We start from the raw sequence: 17,651 nt of genomic DNA, 5'->3' as shown, positions 1-17,651 counted from the left end.
GTAAAATATTGGTGGAGATGCTCATCCATTACAGCCATACCACCAATACCTGCTTCTCATGTTGTGGGCCAACATAATAAAATAGCAGGTATTACTTTTGGAGTTGCCTCCATAAAATATATAACATAGTTAATGTATATAAGTAATAAAACGTTTTCTAGTATTTTTTATTATAACATAAGGAGGAGAGCAACAAAACTATAAAACTAGCGGGATATTTGAACTTTTGTTAGTTCCTTTGAAACTAACACATCAGCCCAGCTCAATGGTAGCGCTTGCAATTCTCTGTGAGGTCTCAAAGTGTTTCTCAGTGATTTTTGATGAAATTTCATTTTTCCTGTGCTTCATCCCTGAAAACAGTTGTTCACAAATATACACACAACCAAAAATGATCATATGAATAAGGCATGACTGTGAAGCAAGGAATATTTTTCTCTGTTAAGATAGGGCTTATGAACATCCAGAAATGAGATATGAAAATTTTTAATTGAATGTCTGATTGCAACTGTATACTTTCCATGTGAAAAATTGTAGGTAATGTATTTATGTCATCTGAAAACAGTCAAAAATATACACACAAAAAAATAGTATTTTTGTAATCTTGAAATTTGTTCTCAAATTTATTTGACACAATGGAAAGCACAGATGTATATTTTTTTGTTGTTTGAGGAGACGGTTCTTAGCCAGTCTTTTAAAATACATAAAATTATTTGCCATAACTTGAGTTAGCACTGTACTGTTCCCTCTCCTTGTCCTGGTTTTAGCCCACTTATGATTAATAGCTCACCAATATTTGAGCGACGGCTGCACACTGACAACTGCAAACATAGCACAGAGCAGGGGACAGGCCGCATTGCAAATGAGAAACAACTTTCTCTCTTCTAAGTTTAAAGGACAACAAAGGACTTGTTTTGCTATATACTGCTGAAAGCAAGGATAATGGGGGTATCTCAGTGAAGCTGAGAAAGTAAAATATAAAGGGTTTAACCTGTCTGCAGGCAGCAGCTGACATCCTTAATGGCGTACACAGCAACGTGTTACAAACTGACAGCACAACATTATACTGATGGACATTTGTACCCTGGTGTGAACTACCAAGCGTAGCACCACTGCTTCCAACAACATAAAAATTGCAATTCAAAAAAAGCTATAGCAGAGCTATGTTGCTCTCTGTCCCTCTTTTATATCCAAACCTTTTCATCTCTGGCAAATCTTTAAAGGAAGGCTGCTCTGAAAGTAATGCCTGCTATTTTACTATGTTGACACATAATCAACATGTTCCATGTCAGAGGAAGTTGGTGGTAAAGCAGGCGTTGAACCTTCCCACCAATATTCCATTACATTTTGTTGCCATGTGGAAGATGGCAGCAGAGGGGCAATCTGACAAAATGGCACCTGACATGGAAATTCGTATGAAACAAAGGATGCAGCAAACTGCAGACAAGCAGTAGCTAGGCTTCACGTCCTTCAAGGCAATTTTAGAGTCTTCCTGCAATTAGTTTTTTTGGGATATTTTACTGCCCAGGCTGTTCTTTGCTATCGTAGACACTCATTTTACTAGCCTTTTGGTAACAACCTGAAAGCTATTGTCAAAACTTTCATTTTTACCTTTCCTGCTTGAACCCATCAAATTCTGAAATATTTATTTCATCGTTCACCCCATCTTGCTTTCAAAATTGTCTCTACGTTTATCTTCTTGAAAACAGGTCTGTCATGACTTTGAGGTTCTTTTCCTTTCCTTTGAGGAACTATAAACATATCTCAAAAGGCTTAAAAAGGGAAAACTCAGACTTTTTGTCTATCTTGTGATTTGCTTTCCATTCCTACATACCTAGTGTTGTTATGCCATTGACATAACTTAAAACACCCACTACCTTTTTTTATTTTTAAGTCACCTGTGCCACTTTTCCATAAAGCCCTCCACATATACCTCATTTTCAACTTTTGTCTATTGAACCTTAATGGAGGCCCTTAGACAGTATTTCAGCACTCTTTGAAAAGCTAATAAGGGACACAGCCTATTGCACTGGGTTTATATTACTTACAGAAGAGTCCAGCAAACATGATTTACACACAGGTGCTAAGCTAGTATCTCCTGCCATACACCTGAAAAATAAGTTTGTTTAACTAGATCCTTGTGACTGAAACTCCTCTCAGCTCTAGACTGCTTTGCAGGGACCTCCTATCCTTCTTTTGTTCTTCCCAAGCTCTATTTTGCAAGGACACCTTCTTGCTTTTCCTTCAATTTCATTACCTAATGAAAAGCAGATGACAAGCAAAGGTTAGTTTAACTCAACGTACAGTGTGGTAATATAAAATCTACACAGAAAAGAGAAGCCAGGAGCTGGATGACTAGAGAGAGCAGTGACTTGGGCATTAGTGCTCACCACAGAATGTGCATAATTTTGCAGAATGCTGCAAAAATTCATTAAATGCCTCCATATTTTTGCTGCTTACAGTACTAAGTCCCACTGGGCCAGAAACAGCTTATATACTTCTCTCTATTCCCCAGCAGATCAAGCCCAGGTTATGACAGCCTATTACAGGACCACCAGGTCAGCAAGCGGAGACGCCCGCACTCCACAGGCACGCTACTCACGCTCAATGCACTGTTTCCGAGCCTACTGGTACAACTTAGTCTATAAACCACCTACCAGCGCACGAGAGGACAAGCCACGACACCCATACATTTGGGAACACTACAGCAAGGTTTAGGGGAAACACCCGAAGCCCAGCGGCTACTACTCTCTACAGACCCAGGCACCCCCATCACGCAGGAAAAACTGAGCACATCGCCTGCCAAATACTCTTTCAGCCCAGTGCAGCTCAACCGCCTCTTCTAAGCTCCTCCACATCCCCGTCGGCGACGGTCTCTCCGCCCCGAGGGACGACGCGCACTTTAATCCGCCCCTACCACGGGCGGACGCTTTGCGGCAGCCCGGCCGCCTCTCTAGAAACTTCTCGGCCCCTCCCTCTCCCCCTCCCCTTCCTCCTCCTCACTGACCCCGGCTCGCGCTGCAGTGGAGGTAGGAGAGAAAGTGTGCGCGGTGCTTGTTCTCTCGCTGTTTGGAGCCGGAGGTGCAGCGAGGCATCAGCCCAGCGCGGCGGCCGGTGCCGACTCCACTGGGCAGCCCTTTCCGAGCGCAGCAGTGGCAGCGACAGACGGAATGACGGCGGAGGAGATGAAAACGGACGGGGCTCCCTTGGAGGGGGTGGACATCACCCCTAAGCGGGATGAAGGCGTTTTGAAGGTACCGAGTGGCTGCGGTGGCCGCAGTCTACTACTTGGGGGCGGTGGGGTATCAGCTTTGTGCAGGGCCCTCCGGAGCGGCCTGCGAGCGGGCGCTTCTTTCGTCTTCCTTCCAACACTCTCGGGTAGGGCTGTTACCGGGCCGCTCGGCGCGGAATGCTCGCGCAGCCCTCATGGTTACACATCAGCCGCAGCGCTGAAAGCGGCTGTCTGGGCCTACGCAGGCGCTGCCTGTATACGGGGCTACCCGTGGGAGCTGGGGACGAGGAGCCCGCGCTTTCCGTGAGGAGGTCCCAAGGGAGAGGTGGAGGGAAAAAGAAGGGGCGTCAGTCCCTGCCCCGCGTGGGTATGGGAAAGCGGGATGAGTTCTCGGCTCGCTAGGTTTGGGGGGGCGAGGGGGGAGGAGAGGGACAGATCCGTCCCGCCCCCAGCACGTGGTCGGACGCTGGAATTAAAGATGGTGCCTTGGCAGAGTGTATGTATCTCTTCTATCTGTGTGGATAGATGGTTGTGATTAGTACTGATTTATGCAGGCTGAAGTGACTACTTCTCACAGCCTGAAAATGAGGGCACTCCATCTTAATATCAGCATCTCTTGGAGCTTGAGATGGTGCGTTTTAAGCTTGGGCCTAATATAGATGTGCTTGGTGTCAAGAGCTGGTAGTAGTAGTTGCAGGAGTGCAGGTTACATCTATTGAAAAGATCTAACTGAACATACATAAACCAATTCTCTACTACTATCATTGCACTGATTACAGGGAAGATCCTTTCATTAGCTTTGTATCAGAATAGCAGAATAGTAACCAGAGGATTTTACAGCTGGCAGCAGAGCCACCTTTATGTTCTTCCTGCATTTGAAATGCTACTTATCTCTAGATAGACTAGTTGTAACATTTCTAGATAACCGAAGCAAACTTGCAGATCTGTTGTTGACTGGAGATGGTAAGGCACACACCTTAAGTGAACAGAACTGACGTCCAGTAAGCAAATGTAGTTTTGATCATCTTAGTGTTGCTTGCTGTTTTTCTCAGGTTGTCAAGAGGGAAGGCACTGGTACTGAGTCTCCGATGATAGGTGATAAAGTGACTGTCCATTATACAGGATGGCTTCTTGATGGCACAAAATTTGACTCCAGTCTGGACAGGAGAGACAAGTTTTCGTTTGACCTGGGGAAAGGTAATACCTTATGTTTGCTTTTGATCAATCTTAGTAATACTGAGATGGAGCTTCCTTGCACACGTGGCTCTTCCACTTACTAAAACTGCAATTTAAACTAGTTTTCAGAGCTTAAGGTTTATTCACATAGATTAAATCAGAAATGCTTTGAGATCTTTCTGAGTGGGCATGCTGTATATCTGCCTCCGAATTCTCAGGACCTCAGATACAACACTCCAGGGGAAGTAGGCTCACCTCAGTGGGAATTTACTGTGAGATACAGCGATTAAAAAGCATTTAAATAGCATGTATTGGTTTTGTATTTTGTTGCCTCAAATTCAAGAAGAGTTAAGTGTGGCTGGGTACTGGGACAAGGGTGCACAACTACTGGGACAGACTGCACAGGGGCAGCCATCAGCCGCAACTGAAGGAAAGCAGAAATGTGCACTCTCTTTCTCTAAGCTCCCTTTAACTGTTGGAGTCTCTTCATTATCAAAAACTTTTTTTTTGTTTTTTTTGTACAAAAATCCAAACATTCTACTTCCAGCGAATTTTACTATTCAATCAGTGTTTTTCACTAGGAGTTCTCCATCTACTGGCTTTTTATTTGGGAGATAAATTGTACAAAGTCCTGAAATTTGGAATGATAGGAATTTTACCGAATGGTAGAAGTCAAATAATAAAAGGCAACCTGATTGAACTGAAAGGAACCATGAGTAGGTTGAGTAGGTTGCGCTTGAGTGAGAGGTTTTTGTTACTTTGGCTTTAGAAGGGATACTTGTTCTGCTTTCCTTCCCCTTTTGGTTATAAACAGGCACAACTTTCAGTTACCACTTCTGTTGGTCTTTGCATCTGATAAAGTACAGAGAGAAAAGGCTATTGTGGATTGTTTTCAAAATACAAGACGACAATCTCTTATCCTAAGACCTTCCTTTTTGAAGAATATTCCCATTTGCTCACACCTGATGTTGTGCCAGGTGCTTCAGGGATGATCTGTGTCCAGATTACCTATGTTTTCTATGGGTGAAAAAGTGAGGGGAGAAGAAGAATCACTATAGAATGAAAAAAAATTAGCTAATTTTGGGTGTCCAAGTAACTTCATAACTTGATTACAGTTAAAACTGATGCATGTAAACCTGAATGAGTTTAAGTCAGTATTTCTCAGCTTTTTATACTGACAGAGCTGATTATGTCTTTCATGTATACCTAGCAATCATTATAAAAATTTGCTTTTTACAGGTGAGGTGATCAAAGCATGGGACATTGCTGTTGCAACTATGAAGGTTGGTGAAATCTGTCAGATTACGTGTAAACCAGAATATGCCTATGGCTTGGCTGGCAGCCCACCAAAGATACCTCCCAATGCTACGCTGATTTTTGAGGTAAGTGAGATACAGTCACTAAAACTCTATGACTGAAGAGTAAACAAAGAACATGATATTTCACAGTGGAAATTATGCAATATAATTTATTTTTGGTCAGGAATGTTAGATGAATATCTATGAAGCTTCTACTTTCTTTAGTCTACCTCCTACATTTTCTTTCTAGTTTAAAATAAACTTTTAAATTTGTCTTATAAACAAACAAAAGCAAACAAAAAAACAACCAATGCCAGCATGGTTCCTTTGCAAATGGCTGTCACCACACCAGAATTTTGTACTCTTGTATTGTAAGAGTCTTGAATTGTAAGTTCTCTTTCAAATAAAACTCTTTGTATATGTTCTCATGTTAGGACTCTCAAAAACTGTTCTTCGAAGATTTAGTAGGTCTTAGTAATCATCACATCAGCATCCAAATGTCTCTATATATTTTCTTTATTCCTCATGATCCTTCCGTAAAATATGTTGGGGAGTGAGTGTGTAAAAAGAAGTGGAGAAACCTGTATTGTCATCAGTAGAACATTTTGGGACATCTGTCTTAGGTAAACTAAATTAGACCAGGATTATATTTGGTGTTAGATATCCATCAAAATGTCAAGTAGAAATAATCTTTGTGCAAATGCATATTCAATTCCTTTTGTATTCCGTGTAGGTTTAGTTCAGTTCATGAATCTCTGGAGTGATGGCTTTGAACTTTTTTAAAATAAGACACTTCATTGTAAACCATAGGCGTGAAAACTTCTGATTTGCCTGCAGAGCAGCGAGTGAAGAGGAAATTTCTTGGGCTGAATATGTAGTATGTTTAATATAAGTAACAAAACTTTTACTTTTTTAGTATTTTTAAATATAATATTTTTTTAAAGAGCAAAAAAAATATGCAACTAGTGGTATATTTGATCCCGTCTTTGTGAAACTGATGCACTGTTTCAATGGAAGTGGTTGCATTCTTGAGTTCTCAAGGTGTTCGTCAGAGATTTTTGGTGAAATTTCACTCTTCCTATGTTTCATCCTTGACAATAATTGTTCACAAATGTACATGCTACCAAAAAAAGAAATGAATAAGACACGATTGTGAAATGAGGGATATTTTTCTCCGTTAAGACAGGTCCCACAAAAGTCTCATAAACAGATGCGATCAGATACTTGAGTTGGATATCTGATTGTAATTCTATACATTGAAAATGCACAGGTAATGTATTTAGAAGAACTGAAAACAGAACTGCACATACAACAAAATAGGGTGTTTTCTTAATACTTAAACCTATTCTCAAGTTTCTTTTTCAAAACGAAAAGCAAGGCTGCATATTTTTCACTGTTCGCAGCACAGTGTTTAGCTGGTGTGTCAAAATGCATGAAATTATGTGACATGACTTGAACTTGCTGTAATTTAAAGTTTAATTTCAAACACTGTTATGTTTGAATCATAGCAGATGATTTGAAGCTTCATGTTTAATTCATTGAATGGAGTGGTCACATCCGCCAGAAATGCTAAATCTGTGAGCCATTTTTAATCTTCATGTTCTGGCACAAATTTTCATTTTGATTCCAGAAAGGGCTTGATTTCATTTCTCAAATCATATATTTTTAGTGTTCAACCTTTACTTACTTACCAGGTTCAGAAATGTAAATGATGTCCCCCTGATCAGCATCCATACATTTAAGGAACTCCTGGAATTGGTGATGATCTGATAAACTTGAACTTCATGAAATTGAAAACTTTGAATTGCATTATATATTGGCAATTGTGTTGTCTTCCATTAATTTCCTCTTTTTTAGCAACTTGTCTTCAGTGCACTGGTGGCTATACCAGATATGATGAAAAAGTTTAAATAAAACCACTTCATTGTAATTTTGACTGTCTCATACAAGAGGCGTATTTGTGTCTTTTAAAGGCACCAGAGAAGCCATTTCTTCAGTGATGTTGTATTCATTTTCAGTACCTCTAATAAAAATGGCAAGTACAGCTGTATTTAGAGTGTCATACTTTAATCTGTTGCCAAAGCAGAAAATTGGAAATCAGCAGCTTTACTTTCCAAATTTGTTTTGATAGATTTTCCTATTTCTTCAGTTTGCCTGTTTATAATCTGGTGAAACAAATTGATTTTAGAAATTTCTTTTTTATTTTTTTTATAGTCAGGACAAAATATGTTTGATATGCTTTCCATATGTTGCTTAATAAATTGTCATTTTTTTTTTTTTTTTTGGTCAAGTTTGCTACCACATATCAAGTTTTTATAATGAAGTTACTTGAGTTCTAACTTTATTTAAAATATTTTGTTGAGATGACAGGCTTTTCTTCAGTTCCACTATTTTGTGTTTACAAAGCATTCAGTGAAATGCGTTGGGTTTGGCAGCGTGTTTTTGCTTAGGATGTCTTTTCAAATTCTAATCTTTGAAACTGACACTATTTTCTTAGAAGTTAACCGCAGTGCTCATCATTTGTCCTCATCTGCCTGTTTCCGTTTGAGCATTCTTCCTTCATCCACAGTTTTCTTTTTGGGGGGTTCCGCTCTATTTTGAGAGGATTGGGTAGATTGAAGTACTATTGGCAATCGCTGTGCTTTATTCACTAGGCAGCACAAGAGCATGTCATGTTCATTAGGCATAGGTTTCAGTTCAACAAAATGTGAGTGGCAGACTTAACACTGCACTGTGCCCTCCTCTGGTCCTTGTTTCAGCTGAGACAACCTTAGTGGCGTACTGATTGATGTTTTGTTGTTGCTGAGTGATGGTTGCATGCCTGGGACTGGGTTGGGCCGTAGTGGGGAAGAACCACTACTATAATGGTGTGGGGCAAGGGTTGGGCCATATGTGGCCCTCGGGTTGGATATGCCTGATCTAATCAGCGTTAACTACACTGTATTGCTTTTCTGTGCAGTCTTTATTACTGTTTTATTCACAGATAAGATAGCAGAAGGTTTTCTTAATCAATTTTGTAGCCATCAAAGTTTGTTTTGTGACTAGGCCATTTTTCCATTGTGTCTAACTGTGATGTGAGTTAAAGTCTTGGAAGACCATGTGAAGATTCAGACTGGGTAGTCTAGTCCAACATTAGCACTTAAAAAGCTTGAGCAATTTGTTGCAGCAGCAGTTCAAGGCTACAAGCTGGACCAGATAATGACTTTGTTGTGTTTTTGCAGATACTTTACTTAGACTTCTTTCTCAGCGATTGAAACTAAGATGACTAAATTATTTTTCTGTCTACATTTTTCTGAAATGCTCCCACAATACAGAAAGATAAGCACAAGTAGAGGGGGGAATGTAAGAACAATATCTCATTCCTGAATTTGTTTTGTTGCTGGACAAAGATTTGGAATATTTTGGGCTCTTTTATAAGCCCTTTAAAGTTGATCTGAATTTGACGATAGATTAAATTAAGGACGTGATCAGAACTTAAGGGAAGGATTAGATCTTTTATATTTAACTTTCCTGCTCCTTCTCTCCTTGCATTACTTATAACTCAGTCTTACCTTAGGATATTCTTTTATGTTTTTGTGGGGAAAGGATGCTGCTTAATGAACCAATAGAAGCTTTTTTTGTGTGTTCTGTAGTAGTCCTTAAGTATTGTGGCTCATGTAAGCTTTACTCAGAAGTCAGTCTCACAGTCCTTTCAATTAAAGGGTCTTATTTGTAGTATTGGAAGACCAAAGTTGTTGGAGGGAAAAAAAGCCTAAATAATCATTAGAAACTGCTCAGTAGGTTTCCATTTAGTATGTGCTAAATATGGCATCTTCGTAGTCTTGGCTGTCTAATATCTTACAGGGTATGAAGACAGTGACTGTCTTAATAGCTATAGTTTCAAAGAATTCAAGTACAAATTCTGTAAGTTGCTGACTTAAAGTGATAGAAGGAAATGCAATATTTTTCTTCCCTTCATAGATAGAGCTGTTTGAGTTTAAGGGAGAAGACCTCACTGAGGATGAAGATGGTGGCATCATCCGAAGAATCCGTAAGAAAGGCGAAGGCTACTCGAAGCCCAATGAGGGTGCTCTGGTAGAAAGTATGTATATTATACAAATAGTAAATGGGTTTACTGTGATGGAAAGTGTGTTTTTCCCTACCTGTGATTTGTTTGTTCTGGAAGACAATAATATCTGTCTTCTTTCCATTAGCAAGTAACATAACAACTAAAAGTAAGCTTTCTTTCTCTTTATTCTAGAAAAGGTTAGATTTTCCAGCAGCGGTTGTGTTCTTCAGAGATACCAGATCTGATACAGTGCCTATCACAAAAGTTAAAGGAGTCTAATAAAGTATATCCATTTGTTGAAGTGGGGAAAAAAAAAGCCACACAATGCAACAGCTTGAAAGAAAAAGCATTTATTAACTAAAGAAGCAGAAGTGGAATATGTTGCCAGTAGCTGATATGCATATGTTACCCTTGAAAGGAGAAAAGACTGGTTGGGAGGGGAAGCTTTGTTCCTTGTATTGTCTGTGCTGCCTACCCCTTATCACACATAGACACCTGATTTGTATCTGGATTCTCTTTTTTTTTTTTTTTTTTTTTTTTTTTTAACCAGTCCAGTTTGAAGGCCGATACAAAGATCGTGCTTTTGATAGGCGTGAGCTGCGGTTTGAGATTGGCGAAGGTGATAACTATGATCTTCCTCATGGTCTGGAAAAAGCAATCCAGAAAATGGAGAAATCTGAGGAATCCATTTTCTATCTCAAACCCAAGTAAGCTGTTTGTCATCTTCTGATACTTGAGAGGGCTTATTGTAGGCATCTGGTAAGAATGATATGTTTATTTGCGCTGTTTTTCAGCTCTTTTCAGTGCTACTGTAAACACATAATCAGACCTGAAACTTTGATTTATGGAAGATAAGAAGTTAAGATTACTTAGCCACTGATATTAGCATTGAAAAAGAAGTTGGTGTAAGTCTCTATAGTGTTGATCCTCGTAAATATTATAGCAAATACTGTTGCTGTTTTTAACGTACATTCATATGGATGCTTCATAATGAAAGTACGCTTAAATATACAGCAGTAGTTTCTAAAGACACCTGGATTAAGTAACAGAACAGTAAAAGTTCCAGTAAGCCTTCTGAGTAGCTTTTTGATAAGGTATACTGTTCAGGTGAAATGTGGTTAAGAGTATCTGAAATCCTTTGCCACTAGGAAGTGTTTGCTTGAATTTTATAGCAATTTGGAAGAAGACATTCAGGTTTTCTGTGGGAAATAAGGTGGTGTTTTGTCTAAATCCTGGATCTAACATTTCAGAATTCTGAGACCAAGAACCACCAACTCAAAGATAGGAAGGGACTTTAAATGCCTTTAAAGGCAAGCAGAATTTTCCCCTTACAGTGTGAACAAATATAAAAGAAGTGGAGTTTGCACTTTTATCCACTTTATGCACTTCATTTTATATTTATTGCTTTTATCCAATTTGAATGTGTTTGTTTTAAAGTTATTTTAAGCTGGAACTGAATTTGGTAGAACAAAGGAAAAGTAGACCTCTGTTCAGTGCTTTTCTGCTAGTATGCAGTTTCTTACTGGAGTCTCAGGGCAGAACCTTTGTACTGACATTTAGTGTTAATTAGTGGATTGGCAGTATCTTGTGCACAGCTGTTCACTTACTGCTGTCTCTTTCTGGAAATAGTTAGAATACAGACATTATAAAGGAAGTAGCCTCTCTTGGCTGACAATAAAAAGCAATATATATGCCATTTTAAAGGGTTTTTTTTGTTTTTTGGTGTTTTTACTTTCTTACGCTTCATAGAAACAGTAGCGACCAAACAAGTAAAACTTCAGAAATAAAAGCACAAAACCAAACCAAACAAAAAAAAAAAAAAAGGTAATGTGGAAATCAGCAAAATTAATCCTAGGTTTTTGTCTTTTGTCTTGTGCATGCAGATTCTGGAAAATTATCTGCAGTTCTCGAAGAGTTTGTCTTGCAATAATATAGGCAGATTTGTGTGGTTTTTACCTCCAGCTTCCTGTGTAGAGGTTTGTCCTGAGTATCCGGTTTTGTAACTTTCTTCCCCACCCCCCCTTTCCCCCTCACCTTCCCTATCTTACAGCTACGGTTTTGGAAGTACTGGGAAGGAGAAATTTCAGATCCCTCCGGATGCAGAACTGCAATATGAAGTGAAACTCAAAGGCTTTGAGAAGGTGGGAATGAGGGCATACAAATTGGGAGGTACGGGAATTGTTGATGCAGCTTAAACAAGGACAAACTGAATCCTTAAAATTTTGACCTGAAAAGGAAGATGTTACTGTAGGTGATGATTACATTCTGGGAGCTTTTGATTGAAATTGTCCTTACTGGTCTCCTGTCGCTGTCAAGTTGCTGTCTTGTTCTAGCTCAGTTTCCAGAAGCTGTGCGAAACTGTTCCTTCCAAGTCTGTCTCTTGTGTGCTGTTACTGAGAAACAGCACAGTCGTGTGATTTCCCTGTCACTGTCTTGAACTATTCCTGTTTGGATAGGCTAAGGAGTCTTGGGAAATGAATACAGAAGAGAAATTGGAACAAAGCTGCATGGTGAAGGAGAGAGGCACTCAGTACTTCAAGGTAAATGATAATACCCAAGAAATAATAACATTTCTTATCCATGTTATGAACTGATGATAACGATCTAAGCTTTGATCATTTCAGAGTGGTGTTCATGGTTTTATCCATGTCATTTTATGGAAAGGACTACGGAGAAAGGTGTCTGAAAAGGAAAAAGAAAAAAAAAAATGGAAAAGATAGTCTTACAGTTGCAATGTCCAAATAGATTTTCTAATCCACTACCATAGTCATACACTATGATGATAGTGTATTTTTGGTAATGGAAGTTTTCTGATTACTCTGATTAATTTTTTTTCTTTTTTCAGATCTATCATTCTAGGTAAGATGAAAGGGCAGGGGGAAGTTTCAGTAAAAATTACTATGGTGAGCTGTGTGAAAATGTAATTGCCTTGTTTACAGGAAGGGAAATACAAACGAGCAGCATTACAGTACAAGAAGATTGTATCGTGGCTGGAGCATGAATCAGGACTCTCTGATGAGGAAGATACAAAAGCCAAGAGCTTGAGGCTTGCTGCTCACCTTAATCTAGCTATGTGCCATCTCAAGTTGAAGGAGTACTCTCAGGCTTTGGAGAACTGCAACAAGGTAGCAGGGTTTATTCACTCTTAAGCTGCTCAAGCAATCTGACTGTTTATCTCTTGCTTTAGTGACTTGAGGAATACTCAGCTGTGTGGTGTTCAGACTTTCTGATCAGCTGATAGTTGGGCATGAGGAAATAAAACGAACATAAGGTGCTGGATATGGCTTCTTGTATCTTTCTCTACCTATTTTTGCTGTATTTAGTTTAGCTTTTTACTAAGCCCTGTCAACCATGAAAATAAGAATGGTCATTTTCTAGCAGTTGCTGATACTCTGACTTGCATGTTAGTTTTAAAAAAGCAAATTAAACAGAAAAAACCCAACCACTACATTGTTCTCAAATGCTGTTTTTGTTTTTTTCTTTCTTACTTACTCTATTTTAAATGCAGGCACTTGAACTGGATAGCAGCAATGAAAAAGGCCTCTTCCGGCGTGGAGAAGCCCACTTGGCTGTCAATGACTTTGAATTGGCCCGAGGAGATTTTCAGAAGGTGATACAACTCTATCCAAGTAACAAAGCTGCTAAAGTGCAACTAGTAACTTGTCAGCAAAAAATACGGGAGCAGCATGAGAAAGAGAAGAAGATGTATGCCAATATGTTCCAAAGGCTTGCAGACAAAGACTTAAAGGTAAGTAGGACTACTTCAAAAGATCATATGGTCTAATGTCACGTGTTAGACAAGGGATAGAATTTTGAGTATTTGGCTTACTTCTCATACAGTCAGACAGCATTCAGGTAGCTAATTGCTTTTGGGGGAGAAATAATGGGGATAGGCAACACTCAACATGATGAAACCGTCTTGTTTCAACAAGACAGCTCTCAGTACTAAGGATGTTGCATAAAATCCTTCTAGTTATTTAAACTGATACTGCAACAGAGCAGTATTAATAAGAAAGTAGTGGTGAGCTGTAAACACAACATTCAAGAATTTAAAAAGTGCCTTTTGTCCTTGAACTGATTATTCTGAGAACAGTTGATTCTGGTGGCTGAGTGACTCTGATGTGAGTGTGTCCTGGGCCTACTGTCCTTAAATGAAATGAGCGTACTGGCAATTAAAACAACTAAGGCATCTCAGACTGTGTCAGCTGACAGCTTCTTACATCACAAATTATTTTCCTTTCCTTGCCCCTTCCCTCCGTCCCCCCCATCATTCTTTCAAAATAAGGTGCATAAGAAATCAGAAATCAAATTTTCTCCCAGAGATAATTGTAGATGAATTTTATGCTTCAGCCCTGCTAACGTCATATAGTACGGATGGGTGGGAAAGGGGCGATAATTCGTAATTCTGTGGTTAGATGGGCAAGCTGCTCTGAAGAGTTTGTTTGCTTTTCTTTTCAAAGTGTAGCAGTAGTTTTGTGCATTTAGTTCTCCTTCTCGTGAAGAAGTATAAACAAATACACAAAAGTTCCCTGCTGATTCTGCAAGGAAAGCAGCATTATCAATGAGTAGGGTGGTTTTGTACCTGGCTAAGGTAGTCCTTGCATACTGGATCCTGGGAGAAAATATTCTGTCCTTCTAGACACTGTCATATAGACTTATCCAGAGTCTTAATTGTTATTTTGTTTTTAATGAAGAGTCTTAGCAATAATTAAGGTGCAACAACCAAACTAGAATTTTCTGCATCTTGACATGTAAAATTTCAGGGTTTAATTGGGAGCTGCACTGGATGATCTCCAGAGGTCCCCTCTGACCTGTGATTCTGTGAACTGCTCATTATTTGGCTGTGCTGTGCAGGTTCCTTCAGGCAGCACAGCTGCTGGGAGTCTGGTGTATCTAGGTGCGGCACATTGCAAGATGTGCTGCTAATGGAAGAGTAGATTGCTGAAACAAGCTGTAGCCATGAAAAGTGCAAAAGGACCATGTTAACAGTACTGAAATGTATGCCTCTGCCCTTAAGAAAGACGGTGGAGTCCTGTTCTCTGCAGAAGGTAGATTCATGCACTGCAAACTACTAGAGACACTGAGAAAATAGAACACTGATTTTTGCCATCTACTTTTGCAATGTACTTTAATACTTTGGTTATTGGTTTTTTTTGTTTTTTTTGTTTTTTCAGTATATTGTTAGATGATGTTGAGAATCAGTTCTAGTGATAAGCTTAAAATGACATTTCTGGTATTGTTTCAAATTTTGGCAATTCTTTATAATAAATGAAGACATTTGTTTTATATGTCTCTGTTTAGCCAGCTACTACTCTTCAGACCAGCCACACTGAAGATGCAGAAATGAAAGATGAGCAGAATGGAGTTGAAGATAAATAAGTTGACACAGAAGCATAAAGAAACCAGATTCCATTAGTTTTGTAAATGAAAGAATTTCCAGTGAATTAGACCTTTATTTTTCTACCTGGTTGGACAGTGGCTTCAGAGGAGCAGAGGCTGAGCCGCCATGCCACAGTCAAGAACAGCTCTGTATGTCTGTGAAATAAGCTGAGTGGCAGCACAAATCTGATTTAATCTAGGGACTTTATTTATTCATACAGCTTCTGTTACTGTTTGGGTTCTGTCTGGATTTACTCTGCTTGGTTTATCTGCATTTTGCCATTAGTGTTTGTGTCTCTCTTGTTCCAGCTCACTTAAATATAGGAAACAATCTGGGATTAATTTCCTTGATTTCATTTTTTTCTGTTTTTTTTTTTTTTTTTTTTTTTTAAGCAGTTGGCCTTTTTCAACAGTCCTCATGTGAGATTTGAGAACAAATCAGTGCTCAATGTTCTACTGCCTTGGCATTGTCCCCTTTCCCTTCCTCCATTAAGTGTTGTAACCTTTATATGCTTCCTTTTTGCGTATTGCTGAAAGTGAAGACTGTGAAGTCACAGCTTAAGTAATAAAGCTCCAATTAAGCTCAAGGAAATTGAAATTTTTGTATTTTTTATTGGCATTTGCAAAGAATTATGAGTCTGTCTTCTTGTCATTCAGTGTTTTCTTATCCACGTAGTGTTACTGTAACCACAATATCTACTTTTTTTTCTGGTAATGTTGATTCATTGCCATTTAAAAAAGTGTACGCAATTGATCGATCTATTTGCAAATGAAGAAAATGTTGCTTAAAACTGTACACAAGTTTGTAACCTGTATATTATTATCTGTTAGTATTTCTCTTTCCCCTTTGTGTTGTGAAACTGGACCAGAAGAGTACTGATTGATACCTGAAAGTGACTGGCTTTGAAGATAAAATAAGTGCTAATAGTAAAATATCTTGAAAGTGCTTATAATTCCTAATGACATGCAAATGTCTGAATGATTTCAGTCTTTATTATCCTTACCTCACAAGAAAACTACTTAATATTCTCCTACTTTTTTTCTGTGGTGTTTCTTGTGTTGGCTTGGAGAATGCTGTGTGTAGAGGGGAAGTGTTGTGCTTGTATTTCTCTCTATAGGTATGAGGTAGAATATTCAGACTTATCCATGCTCTTCATGCTGTTCTGTGGTGTTAAACTCAGCATCTCAACTGTCCTTTCCTGAAACTTTCTAGCAGCAGGGACAAATTTATTGTTTTTCAAAAGGAACATAGTTTTATCTGTTTCAGAGGAGAGAGAGGTTGGGCCAGGGAGCTGTATGTCTAAACTGTCACCAAAGTGGTAAGTCCTGCATGACATGCTTTCCTTACCCCAGGCCCAAGATGGTAAGTCCAGCCAATTGCTGGGTTGGAGGTAGCTTATGGATCTGTGAACTGCGCTGCTTTCTGCGAGATTAGTAGTGCCCTATGGGCCTTCAGGTTGGGAAGGGGTAGAGGAAAAGGCAATATAGTCTCTGTTAGGTTATTACAGGAAAGAAAATGCTGTAACTTTGAAGGACCAGTTTCATTTGCTTAAACATCAACAGTTAGTGCAGGTGCTTTTCATAAGTTTTGGTTAAGTATTATCAGCCCTGTATATTTGAAAGCTGTTTTACATTGTACTTGAGCACAAATAACTCTAAATGGAACATTTAATATGGCTCAAGTGAGGAAAATCCTACTGGTGGAACACTAATAGTTGTCCATCCTTTGAGCTTGGTCTAGGCTGCATTAAGCAAACAGGAATTGCCATGGGTTGCATACTAATTATATGAATTCAGTGTATTTAACAACTATTTTTGAATGCATTTTTATTAAAACATAAAAAAAGACAACAAAAGCATAAGGCTACTGGGATATTTGACCTTGTTTTTGTGAAACTAATGCACTAATCAGGCTGGTTCATTGGGCCTAGTGAGTTTTCCAAGTGTTCATCAGAGATTTTTGATGAAATACTACTCTTCCTGTATTTCATCCTTGACAATAAATGTATGTACTGCCACAAATGATGAATAAGGTATAATTGTGAAGCAAAGGATTTCTTTGGTAAGTGAGGGCTTACGACAGTTTAGTGAAGAGACTAAATTTTTTTTTTTTTAGTTGAATGCCTGATTACAACTATACATTCCTTGTGAAAATTTACAAGTACTGTGTTTGTCGGCTGAAAATGGAGTTGCAAATGTACGAAAAAGTGATTTATTTTTTTTTCTTTTTTCAAGTCATGAAATCTATTCTCAGATTCCTTTATTAAAACAACACTTTAGCTGTTCACAGGACTGTGCTTAGCGTATAAAAATGCATGAGATTATTTGCCATAATTTGAATGTGCCATAACTTGATTTCCATCACTGTCATTGTCTGAAATACAGCACGGGTACGGTGATTTTCACCTTGAAGATGCATGATTTAATGGATCAGATAGAAAATTACGTACTGTATATTTGCTTTGATTGGAAGCAGAGGTGTGCATTCCCTTTTAATTCATTTGAATATGAAATAAAGCTA

The 17,651-nt window shown here is 38.8% G+C and overlaps 1 protein-coding gene across 1 annotated transcript; it reads left to right on the top strand.

Moving 5' to 3' along the window:
- The first annotated feature begins 2,575 nt into the window (after positions 1-2,575).
- Positions 2,576-15,717, top strand: FKBP4 (FKBP prolyl isomerase 4). The gene is made up of 10 exons (XM_042867953.1): positions 2,576-3,251; positions 4,282-4,426; positions 5,645-5,787; positions 9,664-9,784; positions 10,302-10,458; positions 11,802-11,892; positions 12,208-12,291; positions 12,691-12,876; positions 13,260-13,499; positions 15,053-15,717. Exons 1-10 carry the CDS (start codon positions 3,168-3,170, stop codon positions 15,128-15,130), a joined length of 1,329 nt encoding a protein of 442 aa, XP_042723887.1. The 5' UTR covers positions 2,576-3,167; the 3' UTR covers positions 15,131-15,717.
- Positions 15,718-17,651: the final 1,934 nt, after the last annotated feature.

Source organism: Lagopus leucura, unplaced genomic scaffold, assembly GCF_019238085.1.
Source record: "Lagopus leucura isolate 7727_CA_CO unplaced genomic scaffold, USGS_WTPT01 Super-Scaffold_100001, whole genome shotgun sequence".
Classification (NCBI taxonomy): domain Eukaryota; kingdom Metazoa; phylum Chordata; class Aves; order Galliformes; family Phasianidae; genus Lagopus; species Lagopus leucura.
This window is presented reverse-complemented; position numbering and strand designations above follow the sequence as displayed.

What these genes read in the sequence shown, in the direction of transcription:
- FKBP4 (XM_042867953.1), top strand. Translation starts at nt 3,168, where the DNA reads ATGACGGCGGAGGAGATGAAAACGGACGGGGCTCCCTTGGAGGGGGTG. An exon ending in ATTTTCTATCTCAAACCCAA is followed by an intron (nt 10,459 to 11,801) that starts GTAAGCTGTTTG and finishes CCTATCTTACAG; the next exon opens with CTACGGTTTTGGAAGTACTG. An exon ending in GAGGCACTCAGTACTTCAAG is followed by an intron (nt 12,292 to 12,690) that starts GTAAATGATAAT and finishes CCTTGTTTACAG; the next exon opens with GAAGGGAAATACAAACGAGC.